We start from the raw sequence: 25,926 nt of genomic DNA on the forward strand, positions 1-25,926 counted from the left end.
CATTCCTGTCTGGTGCCACACTCCCCCCTTGTATCATCTTCATTTGACTTTCTCAGTAGTTGCAGGAATGAATTCTGCTAATACCGTCAACACGGCTTCTCTTCCTACCGCTTAGGGAGATATAAATGTATCCTTCCTCGCCTTGACCTTCGTCCTCAGGATGCAAGCACAAATCCTAGCAGAAAAGTCTGAGACTGCTCGTTCGCAACGCATGTATGAGAGGTTTCAATCCGACTGTAGTCTAAACTCTTCCTGCACCTAGGGAAAGCTGCGTCCCACGTGGTAGTGAAATCCACAGGGTTCCGTGGCTAGGGGGAGGAGGGTGAGTGGAATTTGCCCTGTGGAGTGGAACCAGTTCTGGGCACTTCATTACTCTGAGCTGGCTTCCTCCTCCTCCTGCTAAGCACAGAGAGCTTACCAGACAGGAACCTGTACAGCCACGCTGTTTGATCTTAGAGCTCTAAATGCTGAGAACATGTTTTTCTAGAGAATCTATTGAATAATCAGAAACGGTCAAAAAAGGGCTATGACCGTAGCTTAGTGATCAAGCTATGCCTAGCATTGATTCTCCATCCCTGCCTAAAGAAGAAAGCAAGCAAATAATTTCAAGGGAACAACTCCTGGAGTGTGAATTTGGACAAACAACTTTATATAGATGCCAAGTTAAAGAGCGCTTGCTGTCTGATTTGGGCTGCTTGCAAACACCTGTAAGCCAGTTTTTCTTGAAAAAGCGTCTGAAAATGTCTTCATTCTTTTGGTGTGCCAGTGATCGTTAAGGGATCCAACAGTAATTTGGGAGCTGACTTTTCAAGTGCTATTCAGAGAACCCATTAGTCACCGCTGACTAATTCCTGGAGTCTTCAAAGGTGCTTGGGTGGAACTGAATTGAGACCGAAACATCTATTAATTGTCCGTGTAGACTTCAGGTCCTCCTGACATTTAAGAGAAAATCACAGTCCTGGTAGGTGGTGTTGGAGCCTTGACACTTCAAGTCTAACTTTTCCTCATGAAAGTCCGGACAAATAGAAACCTGTCTTTTGGAATCGAACTTATTTTTTGATGTCTCTAATTAAAAACCAAAGAGAAGAGGAGGAGGAGGAGGAGGAGGAGGAGGAGGAGGAGGAGGAGGAGGAGGAGGAAGAGGAGGAACAAAACAACATGCCCACTTTTGCCCTCTCAAAGGAGAGGCATGTGTGGGAATTAAAGTGAAGGGGGAAGGGAAAGGCCTGACCTCTTAGGCCTTGTACCCTCCCCCCTTTCCCCCCCCCCCAACCCCCTCCCCCCCCCCCCCCCCCCGCTTCCCAGTCTCCTGGTGTTCTTTTTGCTGACCTGGGGTGCACAGGTGCACAGCCCCTTCAAACCTTTAGTGCCAGGAAGTTATTCCCAGGCCTTAATCTCCTGCCTAGGATGTTTTCAATTCTGAAGGGAACCTGCTTTTCCTTACTGACAAATTCCTTTGAACCTTGTTTCTTCCCTGGAGCTTCTGGAGGACAGAATTTTGTTGTAGTTGTTTGTTTGCTTGCTTGTCTTGCTAAGAATATACTGATACCAATATCTGTAACTGTATCATTAGTGGAAGCGTCGTGAGAGAGAAATCTAACTGTGGCCCTGCTATTGAGGGCAGCCCGGTGCTGGGAGCTCTCTTACCCCTTGAGTGACTCCAGGAATGACTGTTCTCCCCGAGAAACACCACAAAGAAAGAGGCCGTGCTTGCTTCACTTAACTCCTAACAGACACTAGTAACAGTGTGTCTAGTTTTTCTTTTATTCGTTTTTATTGTTTGAGATTTCCTATATGCATATAATGTGTTTGATCAAGTCTAAACTGAATTCCCTCCCTTCCAGCCTCCCAACATAGATATTTAGTTTTTTTTTTTTTTTTTTTAAATCATCTATATCACAGGAGCACAAGGTTTCCTTCCATTTTAATGGAAGCCCGGAAGACAGCTCACTGTGGTAAATGCTTGATAGACAAGTGTGAGGGCCTGAGTTTGATTCCCAACACCCATGAAATAGCACATGTGCATTTGAGATCACTGGATAGGGCTGGGATCCCTGGAGCTCATTAGCCAGCCAGCCTACTAATCAGGGAGCCCCAAGTCCCAGTAAAAGACCTTTCTAGAGTAAACCTATGGTGCCTGTGGTATTCTTTTTTAAGGATGTAAAAAGGGGGGACTGGGGGAAGGCTGGCCCCATGAGGGGTAGCAGGAGGTGACCCAAGGCCTCGGCGGGTCCCTCAGGCCTCGGTGAGTCCCTTGAGGCCTTGGCAGATCACCTTGGTGGGTGAGAGACAGACAGATACATCATGCAGAGAGAGTTTGGATATGGAGTTTATTTAGTGGGTTATGGAGGGGAAGGAAGAAGGGGAGTAGGAGGAAGAAGGGAGAGAGAGAATAGAGAGAAAGCAGGCAGGCCTGAGGAGGCGGGATATCCACTTTCCTCCGCGGAAGGGGTGGGGTTGGAGAGGGCAGGGCTTGTCTCTTAAAGGGACAGGGTATCCAGGTGACAGACCAGGCCAGCAAATCATAACAGCCTGTATTCACACACTCTCTCTCTCCCCTCTTCCCTTTCTCCCTCTTTCCTCTTTCTCTCTAATGTTAACACACACACACACACACACACACACACACACACACACAGGATGGGGATTACATAGACGTTATCTGAAACTTTCATTGCTTTTGCATAAGCTAGCCATTAGAAAAAAACTTCCCTTTTGTCAGAGAGCTGCACACAGTGGTTCAGAAGTTTGGCTGTGGAAGCCAACAGCCTGGTTCCAATCTGGACCCCTCTCCTTACTCCTCATATTAGTTATTTTTCTGTTGCTGCAATAAAACACAGTGACCAAGGCAACTCATGGGCTCACAGCTGCAGCAGACTCAGCAAGGTCTCCGGAGCAGTGAGCTGAGAGCTGGCATCTTGAGTAAGCACAAAGTACAAAGAGCCAACTGGGAATGGCACAAGTCTTTAAACTCTGAAAGCTTGCCTCCAACAAGACCACACCTCTTAAACATCCCCCAGACAACATCACCAACTAGGGCCCCATTCAGATACCTGAGCCCATAGGGAAATTCACATTCAGACGGCCACATTCTACTCCCTGGCACTTATAGGCTTGGGGCCATATCGGAATGCAAAATGCAATTTCTTGATAGTAACCTCTTGTAAAATCAAAAAACAAATTGTGTATTTCCAACATATAATGTCACAGAATATGCATTATTATTCCAAAAAGGAGAAATGGGACATAATGAGGAAATACTGGGTGGGGTCTTGCCCTGAGGTCACTTTCCCTTTATTTCAAAGCAGATCAGGCCTCTACTTACTGGTGCTAATCTCCTTCTCTCTCTCTCTCTCTCTCTTTCTCTCTCTCTCTCTCTCTCTCTCTGAACCAGCGTTAACTGCAGTAGTTTTCAGGAGCTCTGTTTCCCTTTACACTGTACATTTTGTATTTCTTTCTTCCCCACTTGGTATTTTTCACTGTAGACCTGCATAGCAGTCATTAATAATAGTCACACCACAGATACCAACATCAATATTATGCTGCTTCCACCAAAGAAAGTAGTCCATTACTTTTTCATTTCACCTCAGACAAATTCTTAGGACAACAGCAGAAAGAAGGCACATTTTTGACCAAATATTACAGGGACAATCTCTGGGCCAGTTGTTAATATTGTTCCTCTCTGAAACCTCTAGAGCTGGGCAGACTGCCTTCAAAGTTCCTACTAGGATGGCCCATTGTGCTCTGCTTACAGATTCAAACACATTTCTAGTACAGAATCCAGAATATTTTAATATTCCTCCGAAAAACAATATGGTCAAATTGTGAACAATGACACCCCACTCCTGGTTCGAAATTCTTTATTAGTTCCTTTTCTGCGCTGTGGTAAAACACCGTGGCCAAGGCCACTCTAGAAGAAGCAGTTCGTTTGGACTTACAGATGCAGAGTGTTGGGAGGCCATGGTAGCAGGCAATAGGCATGGCAGCCTGAGCAGCCGACCGAGAGCTCACATCCTCAACAAGCCAAAGCAGAGGGATACAATGGGAAACGACAGGAGTCTTTAAAGTCTCAACGCCTACCGTCATGGGCTTACTTCCTTCAACGAGGTCACACCTAGACATCCCTCAACAGCACCACAGCTGGGGACCGAGTGATGAAATGCATGAGATTTGAAGTATGAAAATTCTCATTCAAACCACCGCACGCCTCTGGGTGCCTCAGTTTACTCATGGTTTTCATAGCCAGTCAACAGAAGGCTGAGCGCAGTGTGTGCTAAGAAACTGTTAAAGTTTGATAATTTTACAAAATAAATAATTTATAACTTATGCATCTATATAGTAAGAAAAAGAGCTAGGAGTGCTGAGAAAAGAAAATAAACCTTTAATTATATTACACACCCTGACTGAATATCCAACCGAAATCTTTGGGCTGGAGTGAAGCCACACTTCAATGTCTTCCTCGTCGCTGGTCTGTGAGCTCATTTAGTCCTTTCTGAGCTTGGCTGCTGCTGCGGGACAACTAGTCAACAAGCCGCTTGGAGTTTCCTAAGCTTCACTGCAGCTTTCTGTGTGGTCCTCGGCTCTTCTGACTTGAAAAGGCAACTATTGTTACAAATAAAAAGTAAATACGGAAAACAGTGTAGGAGCCGTGGACAAGGTGTCTGGAATCAATCTCTCCTGCCCCCCACCCCCCAATTGGGCACTCGGGTGGAAAGCTGGAACAGGACAGAGTGGCTGTTCTGAGTGACTTGTCCTGCTTTTAGTCCAAGTCCAGGAAGCCACTGGCTTTGGGATTCAGGTTGGTGTCCCTTACGCTTTCTCAACCCACCAACCTATTTTATTTTATTTTATTTTTAGCAAAAGTTTCACTACCAGGTTGGTGGGGTGAGTAGAAAAAAAACTCTAATGGTAGAAAATAAGCAATTGAAAATGAATAACAAATAAGAAGTAGAGTGTTTTTAAAAATACAAGGTATTTGACTTGGAGGGATTGCAGGGTTTAATTGAAAACTTCCAGGAAAACCACAAAACTGAATCAATTATTTAATCTAAACGGACACAATAAAAAAGAACATGGCTGGTCTATGTGACCTTTGGTCTTTCAAGGGTCTCCCCAGTATTTGTCATGGTGATGTATTGTTGCGAAGATACTGGTTACAAAATGTAACCTTGCTCTGTAGCCCAGGTAGTGTGGTGACAGTGGCCTCTGCGCTCGAGTCTGTTTAGCCTGACTTCTGGGTGGTATGGGCATGTGTGGTGATTATCCAGAATTGCTCACATGTAAAATCTTCTGCTTCTTAGATTCTCACCCGACGGAAGGTTAATCGTGTCATGTAGTGAGGATAAAACTATTAAAATCTGGGATACCACCAGCAAGCAATGTGTCAATAACTTCTCGGATTCTGTAGGGTAAGTTCTTTCTCTTCGCACGTTCATATGGATCTGCCCTCTAAGGGGATACCGTATGATAAACAATCCAAACTTTAAAACGAAGGTAAAGAAATTGAAACGTCAAGCCGTCCTATTCTTGCTTCCTAGGTTTGCGAATTTTGTGGACTTTAACCCTAATGGTACATGCATAGCTTCGGCAGGTTCTGATCATACGGTGAAAATCTGGGATATACGAGTGAACAAATTACTCCAGCACTACCAAGGTAACGGTTTCCCCAACCAGAAAGAAGTTTCACTATGGGACGGCTGCTATGGGAAAGGCTTGCGGCTGGGTTTAGATCTCTGCATGGGGGACAGAGGCTGAACTTGAGCTGGCTAGAGAGCTGAGCAGCCACCGATAGAAGGAACACGATGAGAAAGAGAGGTACAAAAACAAGCCGAGAGAGAAAATGGATTCAGTGTGACCATGTCAGAGAGGTAGACAGACAGAGGACCAGCTGACCCCCAAGTCTGTCTTAGGGTAACAACCTGAGCTTCCATCTTAAGCAGAAGAAGAACTGAGGCTGGGTGTAAGGAGGTGTGCATATTATAGCCGTGCTGGCCGGAGCGTCTCTGTCAGAGTCTGTACGGCAGGCCGAGAAAACCCTTTGAATCCCATTGCCAGGAGGATGCATCTACTTCCTACATTCATTTCCTTTCTCCCCCCATCGTGAGGCTCCCCTTCCCTGATAATTATCCTCCTCTGGGAGACTGGTCTCTTCTGAGAGGTTTTCTGTTTCCAGGGCTCCAAGGTGACCGCAGGTTTAGGACATGTATGTACTTGTATATGTATTTTTAGCCATAGGTAAGGAGCAGACACAAAGTGAGGGCCAAGATCCCGGGTCTTTCCCAGGGTGAAAATCTGGCTTTCAGTTGCTTGTGACCCAAATAAGGAGTTGGCATTTTAGCAAAAGCAGCTTCTGAGTGCCCATTTCAGTTTTTCCTGTGTTTTGCTATTGCTCAATCTGGAGGGAATTAGTGTCTGGCCAACCTGGCTCTGTAGGTTTTCTTAGCTCAGTCATAAACTTGTACTTGAGAAGAGAGCAAGCTGTAATGGCTGGGCATCTGTGTGAACTGAGCCAGTCGTGCAAGTCCAAACGTCGACATCCCAATAGAAAAGAGAATGCTGGCATTCAAAGCCAAATAAATGCAATTAAATAAAATCGATAGGGAGTCATCTTCTGTCTAATTGCTCTGACTATGGACTACTGAGAAAGGCCTCCAGTGGTAGGGAGTTGGTGCAGGGTAACCATGCTTAAGAACTGTTTCTTGGGGCTGGAGAGATGGCTCAGAGGTTAAGAGCACTGACTGCCCTGCCAGAGGTCCTGAGTTTGATTCCCAGCAACCATTTAGTGGCTTAAAACCATCTGTAACGAGATCTAGTGCCCTCTTCTGGCTTACAGGGATACATGCAGGCAGAACACTGTAAAGATAATAAATAAATAATAAATCTTTTAAAAAAAAAAAAAGTTTCTCTATACCCTCTTTGCTTTGGTTGCTTTTGGAAGGGCTCACATAGTAACTAATTCTAGTTGTTCACTTTGAGAGAGGGTCTTCCTGTATAGCCTAGGTTAGCCCAATCATAAGCCTTCTACTTTGCCCTCCTACGTGCTAGGATTATAAGTATTCACCACCATGCTTTATTTATGAAATCATGACTTTATTTTGACTCTGAAGACAACCCCCTAGAAAATTATCTAGGAACAATTTTCTCTGAAGGCGTGGCTGAGTAATCATCTAGTGATTATTCTTAACTGTCTCTAGTCACTGGCATGAGAGTTGTCCCCACTGATCTGATCCTGTGTGAGCTAGGGAGAGGAAATGAAATATGACAAGGAGCCAGTGTCCAGAAGACTCCCTAACGCCATCCTTCCTTTTGGAGCCAAATTCAAGCGAATAAGAAGCAGAGACGGCCCTTAGGCTAGAAGTCATTCTTAATTCAGTTCTGTCTGTCCTGTGGGTGACAGCCTGGCATCTTGATACTGCTTAGGTCATTCTGTTAGAGGATGTATTTATACAGAATATTAGCTTAAAATAGTAAAAAATCTACAAGGAAAATAGAAGTCACTAACAATAAGAACAGATATTTAAAGGCATATGGGATTCAGAAAGAAGTCCACATTAGGGTCTTTTTTTCCCTGAGTTTGATTCTAAGTGCTTTGGACAAGGATCAAGACTGAGGGAAACATATGTCTTAGAACACTCATGTTTAGAATCTTCTAGATGTTGAAAAACTTAGGCTAGAGTCATGGCTCAGTAGTTAAGAGCACTTGCTGATCTTGTAGAAGACCTGGGTTTAGTTCCCAACACCCACATGGCATCTCACAGCTTCCCAAAAAACTCCAGTTGCAGGAGATCTAGTATCCTCTTCTGGCTTCTGTGGACGCCAGGCACAAACATAGTGCACTTACATACATGCAAACATAACGTTTCACACATAACATTTTAAAATAAATAAATCTTTTTATGAAAAGGAAGTTGCACAATTGGTAAAATAGCCTTGGTGATTTTACTGCACTCGGTATTATGATTGACAGCATCATGGCCATCAAGCTGTCCTAATTCTCATCTTAGAAATACATTTAAGTTTGCATCCATTTAGTGAACGGTATAATTTATCAATAACAGGCTACATCATACAAAAGTTGTTTAGATATACATTTGTCTTTATATACATTTTTTTTATTTTTGAGATTATAATAAAATTGTATTATTCCCCGATTCCCTTTCCTGCCTCCAAACCCAAACTTTCCTATGAAATCTCTACCCTACCTCCCTCCCACTTTCTTTCTAATCATTGCCTCTTTTTCTTTAATTGTTGGCAAACGTGTGTGTGTGTGTGTGTGTGTGTGTTCCTAAAATCATTACTACAACCTGCTCAGTCTGTTTAATGTTACTTGTATGTACACAATACAGCTGCTCCACCTGAGGCTCAGGGATCGTTGCAGAAGAGGGGGTGAAAGATTTTTATAAGAGCCACAGGAAGAGGCTGTGAGATTGTGTCTCCAAAATATGTCAGAAGCTACACCCATGGCAGCCTAAACATGAGCTGACTTAGGGTGACCCCAACAGAGATGGCTGGCATGGCAGACAGAAAGCTCGAGAGGCCTCCACCCTAGACAAAGAACTACCAGCAACTAAGGAATATGAGTAAAAGAGTAGTCTCCCTCAGGGAAGAGCACACCAATTGACTATCTGATAACAAATGACCCTGAAAAACATATACATACAAGTCTATAAGAATAAACAGAGGTTTTCTAAATAAAGTAGATGGGCTTGTTTTGAGATGTCCCCTGTAGGTGAGACATCTCTGTTCCAGCAGTGGCTCCCAAATAACCACAAGAGACTTAATGTTAATTATAAATGCCCAGCCAATAGCTCAGGCTTATTTTTAGCTAGCTCTTATAACTTAATCCATTTCTATGTGCTGCCCCGAAGCTCATTTACCTCTTCTACGTACTTCTCATCCTGCTTGCTTGGCGTCCCATGGCATCTGCCAAGACTCCATCTTTCCTCTTTCCAGCATCCTCCTAGTCTAGTTCTCCCACCAAGTCTCTTCCTATCCACCTCTAGGCCAGTCAACTCTCTATTAACCAGTAAATGTAATGCATATTTACAGTGTACAAAGATAGTTCCCCTTAGGTTCCCATTGTCCATGCTTTTAAAGACTAGGGAAGCATGCTTGAAGGACATAATATGAGGTGTTCTAGTTAACTTTGCTTAGAAATAATAGTCAAGATACAAGTGGGAACTCGCGACTACAGGCCTGGGCAAGATCAGTACCACTAACAGTTCTAGAGGGCATAGGGGAGATGGCCTAGTGGGTACGGTGTTTGCTGTTCAAGCGTGAGGACCAGAGTTAAGACCCCCAGGATCCATAGAAGCCCTGTGCAGCGACACAGGTTCATAACCCCAGTTCGGTGTGGGCAGAGATGGAAATCCCAGGTCTTGCTGACTATCCAGTCTAGCCAAAATGATGAGCCACAGATTCAGAGTAAAACCATCCCTCAAATGCCCCCTATAATGTAGAGAATGATAAAGGAAAACTGGCCATCTGACATCAACTTCTGGCCTGGCACACTCACCCAGAGAACACACACATACAGTTCTGGTTTGGACGACACCAGCTCAGTAAAGTGTTAATATTTTCACTCTAGAAAGCGTATGTATTTGAGAAACATAAACACATTCAAATTACCAAGGAGCCCATAACCACTAGCACCAGAACTACACATTTCATGAATGTAAGTTTATCTTCTACTTTTGAAGCAAAAATTTGGAATTCTTGACTTAGTAAGATAATAATAGTTCTATTGGGAAAAAGTAAAATGTTAGATTGCTTACAAATTTAGGGCCCAGTGCTAGCGACGTAGACAGTCCTATCTTCTGATGTCCATGTGCAACTCATAATCAAAAACTAAAATGCTACTCGCTCAAGCCAAACAGATTAAAAGAAGCACTTACTGACCACTTTGAATGTGCTAGTATGTTTTTTAAGTCTGTGTTTTTCACATAATATATAGATGAAATTCTGACATACACCCTATTTCCAGACATAGACATGTAAGGTACCAACTGTAATGGAATTGATTGTTTTGAGGGCCTTACCCTCAACAGATACTTGGGCAGACCTTGTTAAGACTCAGTCAAAAATCCTTCCCGTCAACGGAAAACAGTGCTTCTGTGTCAGCAGAGACACACGTTTGTCCTTTGCCAGTTCTTTTTGTAAGTGTTACTAATAGCAGAACAAGAGCTTTCTTTGAAAGTCTCGCTGCCTTAAATACAAAGAATTAGGTTCTAGTCTTCAACAGTGCATTAACTTTTAACCTTAGAAAAATTATTTATAGCCGGGCAGTGGTGGTGCACACCTTTAATCCCAGCTCCTGGGAGGCAGAGGCAGGCAGATCTCTGTGAGTTCGAGACCAGCCTGGACTACAGAGTGAGTTCCAGGACAGCTGAGGCCTTCTACACAGAGAACCCCTGTCTCAAAAAACCAAAAATAAATAAATAGAAAGAAAGAAAATCCTTTAGACAAATTTATATTTTGAAACACTTTTCCAAAAGCCTTTTGAAGTTAGGAAATTGGGGTTTTTTTGGTTTTTTTTTTTAAACCTTTTATTAATTCTGGATTTCACATCATGCATTCTGATCCTACTTATTTCTGTCTCCCCTTGCATCCACCCTCTGCCCTTGCAACTTTCTCTCCCCAAATAAAAACCAAATTTAAAAGATAAACTAAAACAAAGCAAAAACAAACAAAACCAAAAACAAATAAAGAGAAGAATCTTGTCGCGGAAGCTGCAGTATGGCCCACTGAGTCACACAGTTTACCCGTTAGTCCATTCGTCTTTACTTGCAAGGGCTATAGGCGATTGGGTGGTTTTTTGTGTGTTTTGTTTTTTGTGCTGAGAATTAAACTGAGGGCCTTGCAACACTACTACATCTCCAGTCCAAAAATTTCTGAATAAAATAAAATACCTTATTCGTTTTAATAGGTTTTTTTTAAGCATGAATAGTAAAAAGCCCAGGGAGAGATATGGTTGGTTTCCTTCCAAAGCACAGCGCTTTGTGGTTCCCTATGAGACCTCAGCACAGCATGTGGCCTGACACCTGGTCAAGACTCCAGTCGCCCAGAGCAGGCCAGAGGGAGCCGGCGTCTCTTCTAGTCAGTCAGTTTCTAACTGCACTGTTGCTAAAGCCATTCAGCTTTCAGCCTCCATTAAGCCAATCACCATAGACTCTAATAGAGTAAATTATGACGTACAATAATGGTGTGCATGATTCACAGTGCAGTCTTAGGTAAGCCACCAACAGCTACAAAGGACAAGTGAGAACAGTCTGTAAGGTTTCCAAGATAGCACAAACTGCAAATTCCATGGTTGTACAAGCTACAATAAGATATTCCAAACACTGCTATTTCTCAGTATGCCTTATGTCCACTCCCGACTAGTTACTAACACAGAATTACAGAATGCGGCCATCCTTACCATCCCAGAAAATCCCCCAAATGCTTTAAAGACTCCCTGGTGGCTCAGAAGACAATTTAAACTAGTTCAGAAGGAACTCAGACAGCTCCAAAGAGCTTCTGAACTGACAGGGAAAAGAAAGGGCGGGACTAAGGTACACTGATTGCGAGAGCTTACAGGTCAGCATGCAGGGCCTGAAAAGGCCAACATTCCCTTCTCCACCTTGCCAAATCCAAGCAGAAAGCAGCTGAAAGCTGCCAGAGCGGAGAGATAAGGAAAGTTCCTGGAATAAAAATGATTCCAGCAGCTGTGTGGGCCCACCATCTTCTCCTCTCCGCCCAGGCTGGGCTTGCTTGAGTTGGCTGATGCCAAAAAGATGTCTTCGATCCTGGTTCAGCTTGACAGAGTTGTAACCAGAGATTTTAGGGCAGAAGCGTTGGCCCCGGCAACTCCTAAAAGCTCGGCTTGGCCACACATCCCCAGTGTGCCGATTAAAGAGAGGAAGAACGCTGCAAAGCCCAGTGAGGTGTATCTGGCGTGGCCACATTGGGAACGGGACAGAAAAAGGGGTCTGGTGTGGCGCCCCATGCCCATGCATCGTTTTAAAGATGCTTTAAAACTGACGTGGGGAGTGTAAAAACCAAGTTACCGTAGTAGTTTTCAAACTCTGTCTGTCTGCTCTGTGTGTGAGTCAGTCGCTATTCCTAATGGGCGTCAGCACTTCTTTCGTTGTAAGGGTAAGAAAACTGACAGAAATAAACGTAAGTCTGTGGAACAACATCGTGTAAGAAAACATCCCTTTTGGACCATTGTCCTCTACTGCCTCCTAGTGGAAGGATGGTGTCCAGAAGTGAGTTCTCGTGCTTAAACTCAGGGCTGTCCTACACACACACACACACACACACACACACACACACACACACACACGCCTCCGCACTCACCACTCCTAATGCCAAGCCCCCCACCCCCATTGCTCTTTAAGTTTAATTTGAGGCTGAATTAGAGAGCTTATATGAGCTGATGATAGTCACCTATTAACTATTGGGGTGATACAGCCAAAGACTTTATAGCTGTGTACCCAATAAGATTCTCTTTATGTGACACTCTCTCCTTTCTGAAGTGATTCTGCCTCATTAACTGGAAGCTTCGTGTCACGTGACATCAGAACACTTAACTCGCTTCGGGGAGCTAGGATTCTGCTGTGACTGAGTCGCTGCTTCGGGCCGATTCTCGTTTTCACGGTAACGCTGCTCAGAAAGCACAGACTTCAGAGGCCCTCTCTGCAAATGATTGACAGGGAAGAAGGCCAATTATAGCACACTACCGTTAGGATGGTCAAGACGTCATAAAGAAAGCCTGAATTGTGTGTGTTTATTTCCTGCCCTTTAGTCCACAGCTGCGGCGTGAACTGTCTATCATTCCATCCTTCGGGTAACATCCTGGTCACGGCCTCTTCTGATGGAACACTCAAGATCCTGGATCTCCTAGAGGGAAGGCTCATATACACACTTCAAGGGCATACGGTATCAACACTGAGATTTCTGCTTTGTGATAGATGCTCTTTAAAGTTTGGTCCCGTTTGTTACATATGCCTTTCTTATACGATGCTGGTTCTCTGCTCTGACTACTCAGCCTTTCACTCCTGCCCCCATCCCTCCTATCCTGATTGGTGAGTTAAGAGCAGCTCAGCAATCGGAGCCTAACACCCTTTGCTCCCCTGCTCTAGGCTGGGCCCCTGCCCCTGCTGTTTTCCTCCAATAATTCTTGTGCAGAGACTTGTCTTCAGCCAGTGTCGCCTGTAACTAGGCCATCACACCTAGATCATTGTGATTATTATTTCTAGAACACCCAGGAATGTTGCCTTCCAGATAAGCAATAGTCTCCTTGTAACAAACTTACTGGAGAGAAAGCTAATATTTTGGCTCTGGTATTCCTTATTCTTTTGTCTAAACCAATTTCTCAGTTGGTTTAGAAAAACATTGATACTTTTTAAGTCTATGAAACTGTTCTCTTTTGGGTAAATATTCAAACTTGTAAACTTCAGAACGAATTGTTTCCTTTTAGCCTCACGCACTGGGTATTTTGAATATAAGCTCCCCATATCTCAAAATAGAAAGGGCTTTACGGTCTAGAAAAGAAAGGTTCTTCCTGCCTGATCTGTCCTGCCCAACTTCCTGCTCTGCTCTGTTCTACAATAGGGTTAGGGCAAAGCACAACCAGCTCAGTCACGTGCACACATGCATTGTTCAGAGAAAGTAAATGCAATCAATAACAGCGGCTAAGAGTTGAGATAGCTATAAAGTAAGACTACATACGTAGGGAAAAACAGCGCTGAGGAGAAACACTCCTGGCACACAGCATTTTCATCTAGCGTAGAGGTGGTGATGAGCTACAGCTGGTAACAGCTTCCTTGTCCTTTTCCTGTGGCTGTGGTAGGAAGCCCTGGCAAGCGGCTGGAGTGAGAAAGACTCTCTTCAGAGTCCGTGTCAACTCCGTGACAGTTCCAGAAAGGGTAGTCTACGATGGCACGGTAGTCATGGCAGCAGGTGTTGTTGGTTGTTTTACTCCTTGCTCTTTTGGCTACTTTGACTTTTTGAGGGGCCCACCACCCAGCTCTCAAATAAATGAATGCCCAGCCTTAGCTTGCCTTGTTTCTTGCTAGCTTTTCTTAAATTATCCCATCTATCTTTGGCATTGGGGCTTTTATCTTTCTCCATTCCTGTATACCTTTTCTTTCCTTCTTACTCTGTGTCTGGCTGTGTAGCTGGGTAGGTGGCTAGCCCCTGAAGTCCTCCTTCCTTTCTCATTCCCAGATCCTTTTTCTTCCAGATTTTTCCTCCTGTTTATCTGTTCTGCCTGGCAGCCCCACCTATTTCTCTCTCCTTCCTTGCTGTTGGCCGTTCAGCTCTTTAGTAGGACCACCAGGTGTTTTGGACAGGCACAGTAACACAGCTTCACAGAGTTAAACAAATGCAACATAAACAAAAGAAACACACCTTAAAATAATATTCCCCAACACACAGGGGCATGCGGTCAGACATTGCATTGCTCCTCTGGAAGTAGAGAGAGGGATAGAGAGAGACAGAGACACAGAGAAGAGAGCGCGAACATGACGAGGGACCAGGTTATAAAACTGCGAGGCACACACACTTTAATGACGTAATTTCACCTCCTGAAGACTCCATACCTCCCGGACAGCACCACCAGCTGGGCATCAAGTGTTCGAGCATAGAAACCTATGGGATACATTTCACATTCAGTGAATAACAAAGGGTATATGTGAATAAGGCAAAGTGTTTTCTCTAAAACTTTGTATATTGGTTTATGTTAAAAATAAACAAATGTTAATATTGCAAGATGAGAACTAATTCCTTCAGTCGTGATGGACTGATCTCACGTAAAGTACAGGAATTATTCAATTTTCAGTGCTCTCAGTAGATAATTTCAGGAGCTTCCCCACTGGCCTCCAACTGTGCTGTGCTGTGCATCCTCAGGGCTGGACTACTGGCTCTGACTCCTCACAGTCCCGCAGCCTGCTTCAGGAGAGCACCCAGTGGAGCCTGTTAAGGGTCATGCGGCTCTCAGTGCCATTACTTCATATTTATTGTTCATTTCTAATGAGTAAAGCTAGAAAAAGCTTTAACAGAAATTCTTACCAGCTTATACGTGTGCAAACTTTTATTTTTTTAAAAAAGCTTTATATAAAAAATCTTTAGAGGAGAAAATGGCCGTTCCTTTTGCTGTTATCACTTACTTGGCCACCATTCGTTGCTAGCTCCTGGATGTGTCCACCGGACGCTGGCTTAGGCTGTGGCACTCAGTCCTGTTGGCCATGAGAAAGCAGCTCTCAGTTCTCTTCTCTTCACTTCCCTTTGTCTCTTAGGGTCCTGTCTTTACTGTCACATTTTCAAAGGATGGAGAGCTCTTTACGTCAGGAGGTGCGGATGCCCAGGTTTGTACACCTTTGATTTGGATCAAAGGACCTGATTTGCGTACAGAAATCGCTGATGTCCACGGGACACCCATCACTTTGTAGCCTGCGTATGTGGAGACGACTGCCAGTGGGGGTTGATGCTAACTTAGTGTCCAGTTTGCTGTCGCACAGTGGAAATAGTTCCAGCTGAATAGCTTTAAGAATTCTGCAGGTATTTTCTCTTGCTCTATTTTACGTTAATAATACATTTAGTTGACTCCGAGTGCCCAGTTTCAACGCCCTTTTTACCCAACTTATTGTCTAAGATTTTTGTCTGTACTCCTTGTTTCTTCAAATGTTGAGCTCCCTGGGGATTATAAATTGAAGTCATTGATGAGGCAAATCTACATTTACATGAGAGGACCAAAGTTATTCATAGCCAGGTTATTGAACAAAATGATGGTCAAGTCAAAAGCGTGGTGTGGGGCTTTGGTGAGGTGCAGAGAAAAATATTTTAAGTTTATAAAATATTAAAGAATTTTGTTTGGTTTAGTTTAGATTTGGGTTTGGGGGGATATTTTTGAGACAGGGTCTCACCGTGTGTCACAGACTAGTGAACTATCTATAGAACTCACTATATAGGCCAGGCTGACTTCAAAGTTACAAAGGCCTCCCGCCTCTCTCTGCCTTGCAAGTACATGTCCTGCACACCCAGCTCAAGGTAGAAATTTTAAGTCGGACGTGAAGGCAACTCAGAATGCTAAATCTCTTCCCTGCCGTGGCTAAAATACTGAACAGCAATGACGGACGTGTGTCTCTGCACACAGACACTCTGGCTGCTCAGGACAGTTTTAGATGTCTGACTGTTTAAGACCAGCTCTGTGCTTTCATATGCTGGCCACTAACTACCAATGCCTTTGACTCTGTAGGTCTTGCTGTGGAGGGCCAACTTCAGTCAGTTGCACTGTAAAGATCCTAATAAAAGAAACCTCAAAAGATTGCATTTCGAGTCCTCCCCACACCTTCTTGACATCTATCCGCGATCACCGCATCCCCATGAAGAGAAGAGGGAGATCATTGAAGTGAGTACATTGTGCATATTTTTCCTACATTTTATGATCGTTGTAGGGCTGCTATTGAACCCGGTGCTGAAAATTAGACTGGTTTATATAAAGCCTGGCCCTGCCCCGAAACAACAGAGCTTGGGGAAAGTCTGTTGGTTTCACTCCTAAAATCAAACCATAGGTGTACAGTAGTGTGTCCTAATGTGACTAGCTTAGATTCTTCTTGACGGCTCGGAAATAAAGCTAAAAGTTGTGTTGGCAGTAATAGAAATGAGAACTTAAATCTAAGGCTGCGGAGTCTGACCTCGGCTGCCTCACTGGTCGCTTTGGGAGAGCTGGTTTGAGGGCCATCGCGAGGGTAGGACTGAAAGGCAAGCGTTTTTATAACGAAACTTCCAGAAACCGCTTTATAGCCAGAGAAACTAACAGACCCGCCCAGAAACATTTAAAGAAAATATTTAGCATTAAATATAATAAGTGAGGTCATACTAACTATTAAGACCAATTTGCTTGCTTGCTCGCACACTTCCCAAGTACCTGGACTGCAGGCATGACGCTGTTCGAGTCTTTTTATTAGCTGAATGTAAGGCGTTTGTGGGTGCATTCCCTTATTTCAGCCCATCAATGTGAGTTTTCTCCCCTCCAAGGAAAACCCATTTGTGCTGAATCCTTAGCTCATGTTAGGCTGTAAGACCATCTCTCACCGTTTCTCTTCCAAGAGCTGATATCAGAAATCACTGTCTCCCTGCTCCTTTGAGTTTGCTTTTTTGTCATTACAGATGATTTTAGAGTATTTATTTTGCTTTCTTGTGTTTTGGTTTTGAGACAAGATCTCCTGTAACTGAGACTGACCTTGAATCACTCTGTAGTGGAGGATGACTTTGAGCTCCTAATCTGCCTGTCACTGCTTCTTCCCAGGTGGTGACTGCAGGCTTCTGCCGCCCACACACCCTGCTGAGCCCTGAGACTTTATCTGAAGGCAGGACACAGTAGCCCAAGTCACCCCTCAGCCATCCCCTCTGTCCTGACCTCAGTCACTTCTTTAGATCTGGTTTCATTACTCCTGGCCATTCTCAGGCCTTTCCAGGCCTCTCACTTGAAGCCTCCATCCCTACGCTCTGGGTTTTCTTACTCTATGTGCTTGTCTTGGGGTAGGGGTCTCAGGGCTACCTCCGACTAACCTGGAACTCCTGATCCCCACTTGCTAGGTCTTCCACGTGTTCACCATCCCACGCAGGAGAGGCTTTCTTAGATTTTGTCTGTATTTTGGGCTTTCTGGGTTTGTTGTTGTTGTTTTGTTTTTTTTTTTTTATTAAAGATTTCCATCTCCTCCCCTCCTCCTCCCCCTTCCCTCCCCTCCCTTCCACCCATACCCCCACTCCACCCCTCTCCAAAGACAAAGAGCCATCAGGGTTCCCTTCACTATGTTAAGTCCAAGGCCCTCCCAGCTCCCCCTAAGTCCAGGAAGGTGAGCAACCAAACTGACAAGGCTCACAGTGAGCCCGTCCAAGCTGTAGAGTTCATGTTCATTGCCGTTGTCCTTGGTTTCTCAGTCCTCCTCCACCGTCAGCCACATTCAGAGAGTCCGGTTTGGTTCTCTGTTCCATCAGTCCCATTCCAACTGGACTTGGTGATCTCCCGTTAGATCTTGTTGTTGTTGTTTTATTGGCAGTGTTGATTTTCCAATTCTTTACTGTAATTTTTATCCTCTTGAACAATATTCTGAGTGTAGTCATTGTACTTTATTACATGTTCATGCGTACTTTGTCATTATGCACATGCATGTACACACTTCTGTGTGTGTGTGTGTCAGTGTGTGTTGATGCTGAGAATCCAGTTCAAGGCCTCTTACATGCTACAAGTGCTCCACCCCAGAGCTCCATTCCTAGCCCTCATTTTTCTTTTTATTCTTTAAACAAAAAATATACATTTTAAAAAGAATTATTTATTCTTATTTCATGTGTGTGGGTGTTTTGCCTGCATGTATGTGTATACAATGTGCACGGTGTGCTTGTATTGCCTGCATGTATGTGTGCAACATGAAGCCAGAAGAAGCTGTCAGATCCCCTGACCTGGGAGTCATAGATGGTTGAGAACTGCCATGTAGGTGCTGAGAATCAAACCCAGGCGTCTGGAAGAGCCGTCAGTGCTTCTACCTACCAGGCCATCGCCATCTCTCCAGCCAAAAAAATGTAATCTTTTTCCTCGGTTGTTAGAGTTGTTAAGTGTGCTTGCTGGCCTCCTGTGATCACAAAATACATTTGGCGATACATTTTCCTTGAGAGTCCTTTTCTTGTGTTGTCAAAGCTAGTTCGGTGGTCCTTAGTGGCTCTTACTTCAGCATTTCTATGACTGGGCAGGGCTTGGTCAGGATAAACCCTGGCCATGTCATTTATGTGGCTCTCACCCAAGTGATGTGTGGTAGCACTTGAGTGGTATCCGACCCCCCTTCCCCCCCCCCCCACATCGTGCTCTCCAGGCCCAGACATAAAACAAGCCATTTGCTCCTTGGTTTAGTGTCATCCCGGGCCATTTAAAAGAGCTAGGCTTTAAAATGTCAACAGGTTGACTGAGCAGCTCATTCTGACTCTTTAGTCGAGAGCCCTGAAACCACACAGGCTCCTTTTGTGTGCTTCGGTCAGGATGACCCAGACTGGGCAGAGATGCTCTCAGCTACTTTCTACGTGTGCGCCTATGTTCCTATTCAAAGCCACCTTTTCATCATGGAACTAGAGGCCAATTGCAGGAACACATAATGCAGAGAACGTGCCTTAACCTTCGGCATGAAGTTGTTGGGCCTTGGCGAAGCCCACTAGCTTGCCAGCCTTAACCACTTTATTTGTATAAAGGTCGGCAGCCCTGCCGAGTCTCCGGTGTGTGAATTACTAATCCTTACCCGGGTAGAGAGGTAACAGTCACATGGCTCTGAGAAAACACCAGAGGAAGGCACGTGAAACATGAAAGAAGCCTTGCTGTGTGGGTGCCCCTCCTGTGTCCCCCCCCCCCCTCCTCTGGTCTACTGACTGCCGCCACTGCGTCCTAATTAAAATGAAGCAGGAGACCTGTGTTTTTCTGTGATATCGGGAAAGCGCAGTCTTTACCCAGGGGTCTTCACCTAGCCCGGGTGCCTTAGTAGGAGTAGTTCGTGTCAGCCTCGCCAGCTGCCACCAGAGAGAACTGCTTTATACTGCTCCAGGAAGAAAAAAGAAACTCTGCTTTCAAAGGGTTACATCTGCATAACAGTGTCCTCTGGAGTCTTGTCGTCTTTTACATATTTAATGGAAAAACCAGAAAGCTTTCTAAGGGATAGATCCTTGTGAAACTAGCGGGTCAGATAGTTATCCTGGACTTGGCAGACTATTAAAAGACATAGTAATTAAGTCAAAATTATTAATAAAATATTGTCTTAGTTGCTTTCAATGTCAAAATGGCCACTTGAATGTCACCATTCTCTATAAATTGCATATGAAATTCAGCATGTTATTTAGCAGGACAGGATGTATCCTTTTACTTAAATATTTTTTGATAGCTTGACCATGATTCCTTGTTGAAAATTCTGTTGTGATCAATATCTTATCTTAGATCAGGTTTTAACCTTAATAAGGTTAGGAACATTACCACCGAGGACGAAAATATGGTTACCTACCTACCAATCCTGTGTTTTAATTCTAACCAAAGTACATGCTTATACTGTTTTGACCCCAGTAAATATCCTGAGGCTCTTGCATGATAGCAGGAATAGCAATAAGAATGCCTAGCGCCTATACAATGCTTTCCCATGCCTCTGCATAATGGTTTCGTATTGCTACAAATACAGATACTGAAAGTCAGCAATACTTTTATCCACAAAAGAGCTGAAGTGAGTGGAGCTGGAGCTGGCAGTGCTGGCAGCAGCTGGCACCACGGCTCATTGCGCATCTTTACCCGTCTATTGCAGCGCTTTGGTTTAATAAAACTTCAAACTGCCGGGTCTCCCTCCGTGCTGGAGGTCCTGGCTTTAGGACCCACCCGTCCCTTGCCCTTCAGGAGCACGTAGTCTAAGGAAACGTTTACAGACTGTGTCGGTACAGGCGCTGATGTTGTTGGACTCCTTGGTGATGGAGACCCTCGGAGCAGGGTGTGGAGGGGCCTTCAAGACTCCACACAACCTCCTCCTCATTCAGTGATTTCGGTTGTACCCCCTGCTCAGCTGATGCGAACCCAGCCTCTCAGTCCCACCCATTTCAAGGTAACTTGACTTTATGTGACAGCATTTTCTTCTGCCATGCAGTAAAACACTAATAATTACATACATTCCGAGCTGACAGACAGCCGAAGAGGTTTTTACTGGAGGTGCCTCCTCTTTTTTTGTAACTTAGCTTTCTGAGCAATTTCTAGTTCGGAGGAGGAAACCAACTCATTGAGCGTTTTTTATGTCTACACTAGATGGCAGTAGAGAGAAGAGTAAACCGTCTCCAGCTAGCTTGCCTAAACAGTGAAAAGAGTGAAGTCAGGTGTCTTCACAGGAGGTGTCTTCACCGAGCTGGGTGAGGAGGTGCTGGTTTTGTGCTGCGGACCTGCCGGAAGGAGGCAGGGGTGTTGGTTGGACAGTGTCTTCCAGCTGCACACCTCCTCTCTACCACAGTGGGCTGGATAATTACAAGCTGCAGTTAACATTCCCGAAACTACAGCTCGAGACCAAGCCTGGTTGCACACACGCCTGTAATCCCAGCACTTGGGAGACACGGGGGATTGAGGCCAGCTTATGCACAGCCATTGTGAGATCAGTCCCCACAAAAAACCAGGACAGCGGGCTGGCTCAGCAGGGCTTGCAGCGCAGCCTGCCAACCTGACTCCAGTCACTGGGATCCACCTGATGGAAGCGAAGAACCCAGTCTCACAAGTTCTCCTTCAGCCTCTTACACATGTGCCACGGTGCACTCCCGTGTGTACGTGTGCATGCGCACGCACACACAGATAGAAATGAAATGTAATAACCATAGCTCCAGCTGTGCCCATCAAGCCAGAGTGCTCAACAAGCTGTTCCAGCTGGGGCTCAGCCTGCAGTCAGGGTCCGATCTCTCCCAGGTGGGTCTCGCTAAAGCACTTCACACTCCAGCCTCCTGGTTCTCCCAGACTCCTTCACTCTTCATAATCTGGTCTCTGTCAAACTTCAGTCTCTTTCTTTCCTGCCACCGTCCTTTGGCTCATTGGTACCATGCCTCTACCCTGCCACCGTCCTGGGAGGCACTTTATCTCACCCTATCTTTTTTTATTTTATATGCATTGGTGTTTTGCCTGCATGTGTATGGGAGGGTGTCAGATCTTAAGAGTTAACAGACAGTTGTGAGCTGTCATGTGGGGGCTGGGAATTGAACCCCGGGTCTGCTGGAAGATCAGTCAGTACTCTTAACCGCTGAGCCATCTCTCCAACCCCTCTGACTTGTTTTCTAAAGTTTGTCTTATTTTTATTTTTGTGTGGAGAAGTTGTGTTAAGCTGTATGTCCTTCGTAAGTGTCCTCTGTCACTGAGCAATGAGCCAGCGTTTTCTTCTGGGCCCCTATCCACCGAGTGGTGGTCCCATTGGTTTGCTATAAGGTCCTGCCGTCCGTATAGGATGACTGGATTTAATTTGGTATGCTTTGGGACCTTTGAATTTAGAAACAACGTCCCTCAGGGGCAGTCATCGGTTCAGAAAATCATTCCATTTTCTCTGTAATCTTACTGCATACATATTTCCAAATCTCTATTTAAATATTGTTGTGTTTTGAATGGTCGGGAACTTTGGGGTCCACTGGATTGTACTGAGTATTTTTTCTGTGACCAGTCTTTTCATTTGATATAGAAACCTTGAGATGCGTGTGTAACACGAGGTGCTACGTTTGTATGTTGTGCAGAGCTGCGTGGACGTCAGTGACGTCGTGATACGGGCATTCCGCGTTACAGGCATCCTGCGTTACAGGCATCCTGCGTTACAGGCATCCCGCGTTACAGGCATTCCGCACGGTGTAGTTCATGGTTCGTCTGTTACATAGCGCTGAGCACTGCTAACACGCCAAGCTCTCTGGTTTTTCCCGTGGTGTTAGTTTAATTTTCACTTTTCTCGTGGCTAAGGCTGCCGAGCTCCTCTTCATATAGTCATCAGCCCTTAGGTTTTCACTCCTGTAGATTTTTGCCATGGGCTTTCTGCTTTCTGCATTTCCATGTATAAGCTTTTAATAGAGATTTTAGTTATTGCCCCTTTTATATTAGATATCATAATACCTCCTCTGTTCCATTTCTGGGTGTTAATTTTACAGTATTCCTTGTGATCCCCCACATCAGGTGTGATCACAGACTCATCCCCCCCGCCTTGTACTTTGCTTTTGCAGTTTTCCGGACACCATCGTCTGCCTCTGGTTATAATAAAGATCTAACGTGTTTATCCTGGTGTATTCTAGAGTCTGACATCACATTTGGGTTCTACTTAGCCCTGCCTTCCCTTCCTAGCAGGGATCCATGGACCTAGTCAGTGTTTAGAACTGTCTGTCACCCCTGTCTTTTAACTAATGTAGCCACCGTGTCTTACTGTGTTATTTTCTCAACTGTAGTGCGCCTTGCTTCTGAACTGTCTGTGGCACTGCTGTCTGTATACTTGAGACTTCTTTAACGTCAACACAAGTGTTAGGCTTTCCTGTGAATTCCTGGTGAATTTTCTTCAGTTTTATAGTATTTGATGTGTCCATGTCTTAACTTCATGCTGAAATGCATTTGGGTTTGTGTGTTGGATGGGGAGAGCAGTGTTCTTCGGTCCCCTTAGCGGGGCCAACGGCGTAGAGTCTGGTTATCTCTCAACAGACAATCACCCAGTTTTGAATGGAAGCTTGTCCCTTCCTCTGATTCTTACATTTTAACATTTTCTTTCTTTTTCTTTTTTTAATGTACTGGCTAGGATTTTTTTCTGCATCTCTTGAGGTGGGTCTTTCTACTTTAGTATTCCCCTGTAGGTGAATTACATTGCTTTTATAATTTGAAAATAACTGCTTCTGGCATATGTTCAACATAATCAATCTCTTTTACATTAGTAGGCCTAGTGGATTCATTTTTGCCAATAGTTGTGTGCTTGTCAATGAATAATATATGCTTTATTTCTAGAATGTGTGTGTGTGTGTGTGTGTGTGTGTGTGTGTGTTGAGACAAGGTTTCTCTGTAGCTTTGGTGCCTGTCCTAGAACTAGCTCTTGTAGACCAGACTGGCCTTGAACTCACAGAGATCTGCTTGTCTCTCCCTCCCGAGTGCTGGGATTAAAGGTGTGCGCTACCACTGCCCTGTTAGAATATATTAGGAATACTATCTGATTTTTTTTTTACAAATAGTATTTGGTTTCTTATGATAGACGATATCGCATTAACTTATTTTATGTATGCACACAGATTAATCCAAAACTTGAGGTGATGGATTTGCAGAGTTCCTCTCCCCCTGTCGTGGATGTTCTTTCTTTCGATTCTACCACAGTAAGTCCTTTTTCTTTAACTTCGGCAGTGTTAAATTACTTATCACAATCGATTTCCTTAAGAAGTGTGTGAGTTGAGTAACAGCAGCCTAACATTCCAGCATAGCAAGGCTTAGCACAAGTCACTTGTAGGTTTCTAAACAGCCACGAGGGGGAGCAGCAACCATTCCAGAACAGCTTTTCCTTTGAAAACCTTAAACTCAGTCTAATTGACTCTCCTGGCTCCCCGCTCCCCACCCCTACCCCGTTCCTGCCCCTCGTATATTACACTGCTGCCGCAGGACGGACTGCCTGCTTTGTCCAAAGTCTTGCAGAGATGCTTGCCATCTAGACTTGTCTTTAGAAGCTCTAAGGACAGCAGGCAGTTCCTTCCCTTTGTTTTTGTTAATCTCTTAATGGAAAGGATCCCTAATACTTGCAACTTTGTTTCTAAAAATTATCCGCTAGTGTACACACTGAATGTCCGAAGGCTTTAAATTAACATGAGCCTTTCACCTTCTGAGTCTGCCCATTCTGCCGCATTAATCATGGGTCACCCTGCTGATTGCACAAGTCCTGGGATGAGAACAGGAACAACGCTAGGTTAATTCCATACCCTAGGTAAGATTGTAAAGAAGCACAACCTGACGTAGCGGCTGGCGTGGATGCCCAGAATGGTATGGACTGCGGAGGAGTTCCGCCTATGCCGGGAAGCACTCCGGTTACAAAGTGTGCTCTTGGCACTAAAGCCCAGCAGAGGCCATTTTCTCATGAGACGTTGTGGTATCAGCCACATGGTGGCAGCCAGGAGCTCACTACCAGAGAGAAAGCCCCGGGTCAGCTGGTGAAGCTGGTGTGGGCACTTAAAGTGCTCATGTGTAGAACCCATCAGCATTTCTGCATGGATGAATAACTTGTCAAATTAAGCATTAACTAGCTGTCTAAAATTAGTCACAATGCTTTCCCTGTAGTGAGTCTTCAATGAATTTGTCCCAGCATATGTCATTGACCTATGACATATACATTCCAGTGAGCTGAGTGTTTCATCCTATAGTTAGGTTGTGGCTTATCCAGCAGTGTTGGTTTTCCTGACCGAAAAACTCTCTCAGATCATTAAAAGTGTTGGTTGTACTTATGGTGACTCTGGTTCCTTGCCAGCACTCTTTAACCATTGCAAAAGCTCATGGCTTGAGGGCTCCCAGCATTCCCAAGCTGGCTATGAAAGATGAGCCTGTTACCAGCTAGGGCAAAGGATGTCTGTCCCTTGGAGAGAACCCAGCGGTACCGGCATCAATTATTTGGCAAGGTGTCTGTGAGATTTTGAAAAGGGGCTCTGGGTAAGAAACGTGACAGTTTGACAGCTGTTATAAAACGCAAATAGGATTGGATACTACATCACCCACAAGAAGGAAACCTTAGCCTGGATTATGTGACCCTGGATTTTTGTAAGAAAGCCACTCTCACATCAGTAGCCTCGCTCTTCAGACACCTTCCAGGTAGCTGGTTTGAGAAGCAGGGAGGCCAAACCCTGCGGCATGTGCCTCTCATCTTAGGATCTGGGAGGCAGGGGGCTTTGCGTTTCAGGCCACCATGAGTTACGTAGTAAGACACCATGCCAGAAGTTGAAGGGCTGGCACGTGTCAGCAGGCAGTGGCCTAGCACATGGGAGGCACACTAAAGAGAGACTTGGCTGTCCTCCAGGTCTTCCTATGGAGGAGAATTAAGGCGTGCAGTGTAACTATTGGTGTCTTCATGGTTTACACTCTGACTCCAATGCCTGGCAGAAATTTTGATATGTTATTTGGGGGTCAAAATAAGATGTCACCGAGCTATATTTTTAAAGCTTGGTTGTCCCTAAATAAATAAATAAATAAATAAATTAATGTCTCTCTGCAAAAGGCTGGTGCTGGCTATTATATAGACATGGTTTTAAAATGTTGATCTTCTCAAATGCTTTAATCTTTATTTTGATTATATCAAGTCGCTTATTATGTAGTTTTCTATATAATAAGAATATAGAATCTTTTTAAAGAATCTTTTCTGCAGGTTTCTGGTTTGAATCCTAGTATTTTCATAAACGTAGACCAAGTTCTGCCATCGAGCA

The 25,926-nt window shown here is 44.5% G+C and overlaps 1 protein-coding gene across 2 annotated transcripts in view; it reads left to right on the top strand.

Annotated features, from left to right (window-relative positions):
* Poc1b (POC1 centriolar protein B) overlaps window positions 1-25,926 on the top strand; it is an 86,677-nt gene that overhangs the window by 35,229 nt on the left and 25,522 nt on the right. Inside the window, exons 5-10 of one of the 2 annotated variants that reach the window (XM_038314450.1) lie at window positions 5,301-5,408; window positions 5,538-5,653; window positions 12,785-12,918; window positions 15,279-15,347; window positions 16,238-16,390; window positions 23,764-23,844. In XM_038314450.1, coding sequence (XP_038170378.1) covers window positions 5,301-5,408; window positions 5,538-5,653; window positions 12,785-12,918; window positions 15,279-15,347; window positions 16,238-16,390; window positions 23,764-23,844 — 661 coding nt within the window. The remainder of the gene's footprint in view (window positions 1-5,300; window positions 5,409-5,537; window positions 5,654-12,784; window positions 12,919-15,278; window positions 15,348-16,237; window positions 16,391-23,763; window positions 23,845-25,926) is intronic. The other variant, XM_038314451.1, reaches the window with a different exon arrangement.

This window comes from Arvicola amphibius, chromosome 17 (assembly GCF_903992535.2).
Source record: "Arvicola amphibius chromosome 17, mArvAmp1.2, whole genome shotgun sequence".
In the NCBI taxonomy this organism is placed as follows: Eukaryota; Metazoa; Chordata; class Mammalia; order Rodentia; family Cricetidae; genus Arvicola; species Arvicola amphibius.